Source organism: Sorghum bicolor, chromosome 4, assembly GCF_000003195.3.
Source record: "Sorghum bicolor cultivar BTx623 chromosome 4, Sorghum_bicolor_NCBIv3, whole genome shotgun sequence".
Lineage (NCBI taxonomy): Eukaryota > Viridiplantae > Streptophyta > Magnoliopsida > Poales > Poaceae > Sorghum > Sorghum bicolor.
In genome coordinates, this window is record NC_012873.2 from 56,913,070 (window position 1) to 56,922,990 (window position 9,921).

At 46.1% G+C, this 9,921-nt stretch overlaps 1 protein-coding gene across 1 annotated transcript; it reads right to left on the reverse strand.

Moving 5' to 3' along the window:
- Positions 493-2,512, reverse strand: LOC8072493 (protein G1-like4). The gene is made up of 3 exons (XM_002454148.2): positions 2,038-2,512; positions 1,825-1,934; positions 493-1,511 (listed from the first exon to the last, which is right to left on the reverse strand). The coding sequence occupies exon 3, from the start codon at positions 1,501-1,503 to the stop codon at positions 877-879; it is 627 nt and encodes a 208-aa protein (XP_002454193.1). The 5' UTR covers positions 1,504-1,511; positions 1,825-1,934; positions 2,038-2,512; the 3' UTR covers positions 493-876.

Below are 9,921 nucleotides of genomic sequence, written 5' to 3' on the forward strand. Positions count from 1 at the left end.
AGACAGGATCTAGCAAGATATGCACCGAGCCAATGGGACGGCGCATGGCATGCAACAGTGCGCCGCGCGCCAGTACGAGCGACGACGATCCGGCCGGCTCGATCGATCGGTCCGGCCATGCCCCGGCCCCGTTGTCACACTGCTGCTCACTGGTGCAGTGTGTGGAGCAGTTCGTGGCTAGCTAGAGGCTTCGATCGAGTCGAGCAAGCGCACCAGAAAAAGGAAGCGGCACAGGAAGCAGAACTAGGAAGAAAGCCAAAGATGAGATGCGTCAAATTTGTACGTCCTCGATGGGACTTGGCCTGCGCGAGGAACTGCAGAGGACACAGAGAGAGAGATGCATGGTCATGGGAGGCTGCTAGCTAGCTCGATCTCTCGTCCTCTCTCTGTACTTCGAATTGAGGACATGGTGTACGTATGTACAATGAATCGGTACACACAAGTATGCAAGTCCATCTTCATCTACAATGAGCAGTACTGAATGAAAAGTTATAAGGCAAAGGCAAAGCATATATAGGCTTCAATATTCATTGATCCAATGATATAAGATTTCTTCAACCAGCAAATTAAATTGCTTGACACGAAAAATAAGCGGTAGCTAGGAACTGAAACTCTAGTCGTAGCAGTAGAGAGAGAGCAGCAGATCGAAGCAAAATAATAATGTAGCCCGGCACACGATCGGCCAGAGATCGAGTCTAACCGAGAGGAAGAAGAAGCAGCATCGCGAGTTGCAAAATGGTAGGAGTAGCTAGCAAATAAACCATGCATGCACGCACCAGCAAATCGATCGAAACCTACATAAAATATGCTCATCAGTCCGGCCGGCATACCAAATGGGTGCGTACGTCGACGTCGATCGTCGTAGCACTGTTCCTCTCAGCACGCCGCGCCGGCGGACGGCGGGGCCGGAGGCGGCGGGTGGTGGTGGTGAGGACCTTGGCCTCCGCTGCCGCTGGCGTGATCGGGCGGCTGCGCCTTCTTGCGCTTCTTCTTCTCGTAGCTGACGCCGCGCGCGCGGGCCTGGTGCTCGCGGACCTCGCGGAGGTAGAGGCGGACGGCGCGCGCCGCGAAGGGGTTGGACTCCGGGCGGCCTCCGTTCTCCTCGAAGGCGGCGCGGAGGCGGCCCACCAGCGCGTCGAGGCTGCCCCACGCCTGGCGCAGCGGGCAGGGGCACGGCGCGGGCGGGTTCGGGTGGCCGAAGAAGGGGCACGCCGCCGTGTGGACCTTGGTCTTGCCGAACTGGTCCAGGTACCGCAGGAACTCCAGCACGTGCGCGCCGCTGCACTGCGCGAGGCTCAGCGGCGGCCGGTGGTTCCGCAGGTACTGCCCGAACGTGTTCCAGTCCCGCCGCTTCTGCGCCTCGTACCGGCTCGGCGTCTGCGGCGTGCCGCCGCCCTGCGCCGACGAAGACGACGGCCCGCTGCTCGATCCACCGGCTCCGCCTCCGCCTCCGCCGCCATCACCACCGCCTCCCGGGCTCTCGGGGTTCGGGGACAGGTCCATCGATTAATCTGGCGCATCCACGGATCAGATACAAACACATGAACGATTGATATGAAGCAGCCGATGATTACATGCGCCTTTTTGGGATCTATATATCCCCTGCTCGATCGATCTCTTGGACTGACTGTCCATTTGCGTGTGAAAGCGATGCATCTTTCATATTTATGCACAAGAGGAAAAGGATACTTACAAGAAACAAAGCTAGTGTGTATGATATGAGGTCAGTCAAATTATACATGTGGGGAATGGATTCTACAGTAATTTATTGGAGAGACAGCATGAAGTCGGCGGCGCTGAGCCTGGCAAAGCAAGCAAGTATACCTTTTGGTGGCGATGGCGGCTAGCTGATCTCGGCGGCGGCGGAGGCCGCCCGCGCGCGTCGGAGTGGTGGATGGAGAAGCTTCCAGCAGGATCTCTAGTCGGAGCTGAAGCTGGCTCGAGATTCCGAAAAGAGAAGAGATGAGGAGAAAAAGATAAAAAGGAGCTAGCTTGGACTTGGAGAGTAACATACCCCATGCTTGTTGCTCAGCTCACCTGGAGACTGGAGTGGTTGGTAGCGGTGGCTGCTGACGGGCGTTGCGCTGCTCGTCGTCTCATAGGCCGGGGAGATTCATCATCAGGAACGGGGGAGAAGGTGTGGGGAATCGCAGTTGCATGCCGCCGGCTACTACTATTTTTAGGAGGGGGGTTGTGCAGGGTGGTGGTGGATGGATTGTTTGGCCTAAAAAGGGGAGATCTGCGGAGCAACTGGGACGGTGGAACAGAGCGGTAGGAATAGCAAACAGCCGTAGAGGAAAAAGCCGCCTCGCCGCAGAGGCGGCACTGTTAGGGCTTTTAGGTGAAAGGGATGACAAGGACACTCTGTGAGAGTGAGAGAGGCGACGACATGACTAAATAAAGGTACAAAATACTAGGAGTACTATTTTTTTCCTTGTACCTTCTCTCTCGATCTCGATCGATCGTGTGGTAGGGGTGGTTCGGGCCGGGGTGGGTGAAAGCGAGCGGCCGGCAACAATGGCGGCAGCTTCAGGCCCCGCCCCCGCGCGCCATGGGCATGGGCTGCTCCGTTTGTATAGGACAAACGGTGCCGGTGTCCTTGCTGCCCCCGGCGTCGACGGATGGCCGTCGTCCGAGATGCGCGGTGGACGGCCCGGCCGGGTCCCGCCGGAGGAAGAGTCCAAGGCAGGGCAGGGCCGGGCAAAGGTGGACGCCGGCCCTTGGCTTGGCTCCATGATGGGCGCACACAGCACATATCCAAGGCGTCCAGCATCCAATGGACGGACCCGTAAAGAGGTGGGGGCCGCACGTGCCCGTACGATTGGTGACGGTACGGGCCCACCCGTAATGAGGCTCCTTAGGCCAGTTTTATGGTAGTGTCATGCACATTAAATAAAGTGCCACATAAGTAAAATTGCTGACTTGACAGGATCATTAAATGAAGGAGTTTCATAAGATGAGAGAGGAGTTTCATCCTCATAAAACTCTCGTGGCTCGGTTAACTAGTTTATAATTTTGATAACTATGCTATGAAACTACTACTAGTGTCCTTGTGAAACGACAAATAGAAAACCCTGCCCGGAGAGCGTACCCAGGTGTGAAATATTATTGGCTCCAGCCTTCGGAATAAAACCGACGAGCAGAGGGACGATCCAGCTGCAAGCCATCATTCGCTCAAAGAAATCGCCCTGCTCTCTTGACGCTTGATTAGATTCCTCTGCCTTCTCTCTTTACCTGCTAAGAGTACGTGGAAGGAATTCTGCAAAATTAAAGTATGAGCAGTTTGATTGAGGCCTAATTAACAAATATGATCCATGCTTACTAGCTAGTTTGGCTTTTAACTGAAAATTTCTCAAAGTGCAACTAGGGGGGGGGGGGGGGGATTGAATGTAAAGCTAGCTCTTTTAGAGTAAAGCAGCTAGATGGTGAGTCTCAAGTGGCATGTGCCATTTGCAATTTGACATATATAGCTAGATCCATGTTCCTTGTATTTAGAAAAATGACAATGTTTGATGCATGGATGGAGTACACTATATATTAATTAATATACCCTCTAGCTGTGCCATCTTAAGTCACTAGCATAATAACTGAAATTCCTACTATAATGGTTGTACATTATAATGCATACCTTGGCACCTTTGTCAAGCTTAAATACACTGAATCTATTTAATTATATAATTTGGGAGCAAAATGTCACATTCTAGTAATGCCACACCCCTTGGCCCATGAGGATTTTGTATTGGCTTTTCAATAAATATTCAATGTTTATTCATTTTACAACTATCATGTTTTTAGATCCAATGAACATGGGGAATGCATTATATAGTACTGGTATATTTCATTAGGAGTGGTTTTCTTACTTTTGCAACTGAATGGCAATAAAGTAGCAAGAGTAGTATAAGATTTGCATGCAATTTGGTGAGACCGACTTTGTAATGAACAAAATGAAAAAAAAAATAATGTCCACAAGAAAAAAAGAGTAGTACTTGGTGCGTATTTGGATTGTGAAAGCATCAAATCTAGCATCACCTTCGGATAAATAGAGACATTTATAAAGTGAACAACAATATACTAATTATGATTAAATAAATTTTTTGCACCTAGAGAATATGTTTTGGTATCTTACAAAGTTATGGGGAAAAAATAAAATATTAACAACTCGCGGTTTTTGATGACATTGACATATTTACGAAATAACATAAAGCCACAAAAAGGTGTTACTATTTTGTACTATTTGGTTCCCTCTATTGTGTCATATCGATTTGACCGTTGATCCAATGTCTTATATGCTGTAGATAGGGTCCATATATAGTCCCTACCACACGTATCTTAGCAATAAAAGGGCTACCTTGAATTTCCATTCTTGGTACTATATATGATACTTCCATTTGTGGTTGCAAATAAACCTTACCATTGGCTGACACAGAGGACACACCTCGTGAGGGTTTGGGTACAACGATTGGGTGGATCAGTGGATTTAGTTGCTAATTTCTTTGAAAGGTTGTCGTCCTTTCGTTTTGTGATGAATTATATTTCACCTTTTATTGCTTCGAGAGAGCTACTGTATTTTTTTTTTCAATCAGCACGTGGGGCCGGCCCAGCCTGGGGTCCGGGAGTGGTGGTGTCACTGTTATTGCTTGTTGGGGAGTAGCAGCAACCAGTACTGGCTATCAACATATGCATGCATGCATCTGCGGAAATTGCAGATTGCACCTGCTGTAATAGCATGGTGCTTCTTAACTCTAGTGAGGCCTTGTTTAGTTCCAAAAATTTGGTTTTATATGTTGTAGTATTTTGTTTTCATTTAACAATTATTGTCTAAATATGGACTAATTAGGCTTAAAAGATTTATCTCGTGATTTACAGGTAAACTGTGCAATTAGTTTTTTGTTTTCGTCTATATTTATGCTTCATGTATGTGCCTTAAGATTCGATATGATGGGAAATCTTGAAAAGTTTTTGATTTTTAGGGTGAACTAAACAAGACCTTATGATCCAGTGTCAAATATATATTGGAGCATCGGTGCATATTTGACATTTCATGTCGAAATGGTATCTGAGGAAAAACGATGAAACAACAAAACAAAAGGCTCGAGCATGTACTGTATATATATATGCCATATACTAGTATATTGTGCAGCCCTGTTGTTGCATCCAAAATTCAAAATTTTTTAAGATTCTCTATTACATTGAATCTTGCGGCATATGCATAAAACATTAAATATAAATAAAAAATAACTAATTACACAGTTTATCTATAATTTGCAAGATGAATTTTTTTGAGCCTATTTAGTTCATGTTTGGACAATATAATTGCCAAATACACATGAAAGTTAGTAAAATTCAAAAAAAAAATTGGGTGGCCCTAAAAGCCGAACATATATATACATATATAGTACAAAACTACTCGAACTTCTCACTTCAAAAGTTTTGTCGTAACTCTATCGTCAACTAATGGGAGTTTTCCATTTGTAAAGGCTGGCTAGCTAGGACAATAATCTAATGGAGGTTTTCATGTCACAGTCACAGTGCAGATTCCGTTTTTTTCAGAGCCGGGACTATGCGTCTCTGGATACTGTGCATGGTAAAAAGAGCACCGACCACTGTCTTGATCAGTCTATGTTCTGTACTTGGTACTCGACTGCAATATACTGTGTTCCTCTGAAATGTACTAAAAATAAGGCCAGACTAATGTTTGCTCATAAGCTTACAAACCTTTTTTTGTTCCTTTTTATTATATAGAAATCCCCCTTTGGTTCGATCCTCGTGGTTTTCTATCTTTTCTCACATGCATATGCAGTACAAGCATGGGGTATGCACTCAGGTACTCTTCACTGTGAGCAGTCGTACTAAAAGATTCTATGAAAGATATTTGATGCTACTTCGTTTTTTTCCTTGCTCAACTGTAAGGTTTTTGCAAGATATGTCCAGAAATGCCAGTACTGCAATAATGCATGCAGCGCCTTGGTACAGCTAAGGCCTAAGAACGCTCCGCACAAAATCAGACTGAAACAGCCGTCATTATCAGATGATCTGATTATTGCCTTTTCTCCTCTGCCCCGATCGTCATTATTTCTAAAATCGGGTACTCCTATTGTTTTCTTGTTAATTTTCGGCTAAGCACGGGGGTGTGGACCACCATGAATATATGTAAACTGCGTGGCCACTGGCCGGTTAGCCAATAATTAAGCATCATGATTCTGCGGATGGATTCCTCTCGCACCCATCGTGTGTCGCTACTGGCAGCCGGTGTAGTGTTTCTCTTTTCTCTATTATCAGGATTACCCATCAAGACATGACACAAGTGGGCCAAAGCAAAATATCTTCTTCAGTGCATTCACTCGAGCATTCATACCATCTAATTATGCAACACTTATGACGATATATAAATGTGCTATTTTTAAGTAAGACTTTGTTTAGATGTGAAAACTTTTTAGATTTTGCTACTGTATCACTTTTGTTTATTTGAGGCAAATATTGTCCAATCATAGACTAACTAGGGTCAAAAGATTCGTCTCGCGATTTACGGGCAAACTATATAATTAGTTTTTGTTTTCGTCTATATTTAATGCTTCATGCATGTGCCACAAGATTCGATGTGATGAGGAATCTTGAAAACTTTTTGGTTTTTGGGGTGAACTAAACAAGGACTAAGCATTTATGAAACTTATATTGTATAGTACTCTGACACTTTTTGTGATCTCAAATGAAAAAAATTGTTAACTACAAAGTTGTAGATCTCTTCAAGTAAACTTTGATATTGACTTTGTCTTCATTTGACATTAACAACCATCACAATCCATCCTAAATTAAAATGTTGTCAATTCGCAAAGTTTTTTTTGAAAGATTCGGTTTTACCTGACATTATATTAATAAGCAAGAAAGTAGAGTTGCAGCTTTACATACGCGACAGGCGCTAACTCATATGGCAGACCGCCACATGGGTTTTACAAGGGTTCTAAATCTAATTACTCATACTATCTATATCGATCCGTGGGTGATTACCCCTCCGAGCTAAGACCCAATTAGTGAATTCATCATTTATTCTTGTGAGCACCACCTGCTCTGAGTTTCTTGTCCTGTTGAAAACTCTAGCATTTCTCTCCTTCCAAATGTGCCATAGCGTCAGAATGGAGATCAAGTGTGTATCCTTGTCCCCCCCCTATGATCATGACATTGAACCAATCCTCTATATCAGATGATGATGCCCAACAGCTAGGTTGTAATTTTGGAGAATTACTCGACAATGCAACCAGGTGCCAAACCCTCTGTTGATGCAAAACTGATCTGCAAACACAAAGGGCTAATACCCGATTCAAACGTTAAGGCGTGCCAGCCGATTTGACCTTGCTATCGGCAAAGGTGATAACTCGAATACTTTAGTCCTGACAACAGCGATGCGCCCGGATGTCACGGCTAAGAGGTACTCACGCGGAACTCGAGAACACGCCGAGCTTAAGTCGACGAATTCCTAAGAACTCGTAATAAAAAGAAAAAAGTATGACGAAGTCGTCGAAAAGTAGATGCTGGAATATGAGTAAAAACGTGTGTTTTATTGATTGATAGATATCCTCATTACAAGGTCTTAGGGCTTATATTTATACCCTGCTCAAAGAGCTACGACCAGACACGATTAGAATTCGAATTCCAAATTACACGGAACCCGTATACAAAACGATACGAATATCATAAGGAAATAATAAAACCATCCTTCGTGACAAACCGAAACTCCTCCACATGACAACTGGCAGCTTCCGGACTCCTCCTTCGCGTCATCGGCAATCCCCTTGCCATAGTCATCGGCAGACCCTTTTACTTGGTCATCGGCACCATATCACTGTCTGAGGACTTAGTCACATTCAACCTTTCCCTCATCGGCAACCATCCTTACCAGCAACCCGCATCGTACTGCCACCCTGTCCTGCCATCCTGGACACGTGCCCAAAAATGGTGTCAACACATGCCCCCCAGTTTCGGAGTATAAAACTATTAATGCTCCGAAATTCTCTGCAGTAATGATGTCTTCTCCGCAATTAATGCTCCTAATCTGGTAACCGACAACCTCAATCTGGGCAACTCTGATCCTAATCCTCCGCAGATCCCTCGAAATCCACAACTTCCTAAACGGGCATCTCTCTTAGTCGTACATCGGCAACAATACCGTTACAAAGATCTGCCGATGCTCTGCCCAGGATATTCGCAAAAAACGGTTACTTCCCCTCTATCCGCCCATCGGCAGGATGACCGTTATAGAATATCACCGATGGACCGACCAGGAGATCGCGCACAGTAAAATATCTTTAGATAATGACCGCTTCCTGTCAAATCACCTGCACAATCCCTGGATTATCGTGCGAACAGTTACCATATCCACTTGAGTACCCTCGGGTTTCTCGGATGCGGCAAAGAAATAAGTCAGATTTGCCCTTGTCCATCTTGCCCTATAAATAGTTCCTTCTTGGGTACTCCTCCCCCATTACATCATTCTGCCATCCAACTTCACTTTTCCAGCGGCGGCGCCATTCTCAATCCTCAAGATCTCCGACAAGCATTCTTCTTCATCAACTCCGGCGTCTTCCAACGTCCCCTTCACGACAAGATGGCCGTTGGCTTCGTCGTCCCTGAGGTCAGACTTCCATCTCACCTGCTGTACCTTTTTCCTGCATTCCTGTTCATCTGCGATTTACCTTACCGAATATTTTCCTTCTCCTTTTTCTTTGTATCTTTATTCCCCAAAACACCAGGAGTTATCCAACAAAATTGTCATTCCTACCGATCAACCACATCTTCAATGCCTCGGCCCTCTAGGGGATCCAGATCCAACCGACCTTATCAACGCAGAAACCAACAGGATTCCCTTTAGAGCTGAAAACTTTGCTCTAGATCTATGGAAGGACACCTTTCGCTCTTGGCCTAGCCCTACTGTAGGGTGGAAAGACTGGTTCTTGAGGGTCAGCAACTCTTATGAAGTTCAATGGGGTGAGAGGAAATTAGCACAATGCATTAGGCTGTCCATTGCCGATATGCACAGGAACGAGTCATTGCTGATAGCCGCATCTTACTTTTGGTCAGACACTCTCAACGCTTTTGTTTTTGGCCACGGCCCTGCTTCTCCTACCCTTGCCGATGTAGCCATGCTTACTGGGTTAGACATATCTTCTGCCGATAGCACCCACTTTTTTGATACCGCCCCCAGTGCCAAAGTGGAGACTCGCGCTATCGGCGGCTGGTCAGGGTACATCCAGAAGTACCGCGGGAGAGGGCCTGTCACCATAAAGGAACAAACCACTTTTCTGAACATGTGGCTAGACAAGTTTGTATTCTGTGGTCGATCGGCAGGACCGACTTCTGTCTATCTATCGGCAGCAGAAAGACTGGCTAGCGGTGGTCAATTTCCTCTCGGCCGTTATTTGCTCGGCGCTGTTTATCACCTTCTTCATCAGGTAGTCCAGAAACTCCTGCTCGGCCAACCTATCGGCAACTTGGGAGGTCCTTGGTGGTTTATTAATATGTGGCTCAATCTGCACCTGCACAAGCGCCTCGATCTCAACTTGTTCTCTCAGCACTTCCCAAGAGATATAGCCGAGAACCATGTGTTGGGTGAAGAGGAATCGGCAACACGTGCCCCCCTGAACTTTGGCGAAGCTGTTATAGTTTTACCCGGTTCAGGGAACACTCCGGATCAGATCGGCCGATTCTTCGAAACGCTGTATGAGGGTCTGGCCAGAGATGAACGACCATGGCTGGCTTATGACGACCCAGATAGCATGCTCCCTCTGACCTTCAATCCGTTCGACGAAGCTCTTGATAGGGACAATGAAGTGATGATGGCAATCGTGACTCCCAGAGCCATACCAGTGAACTTCTTCGGCAGCACGAAAACCTCTCCCCAAACCTATGAGTTTTATAATCCATCGGCAT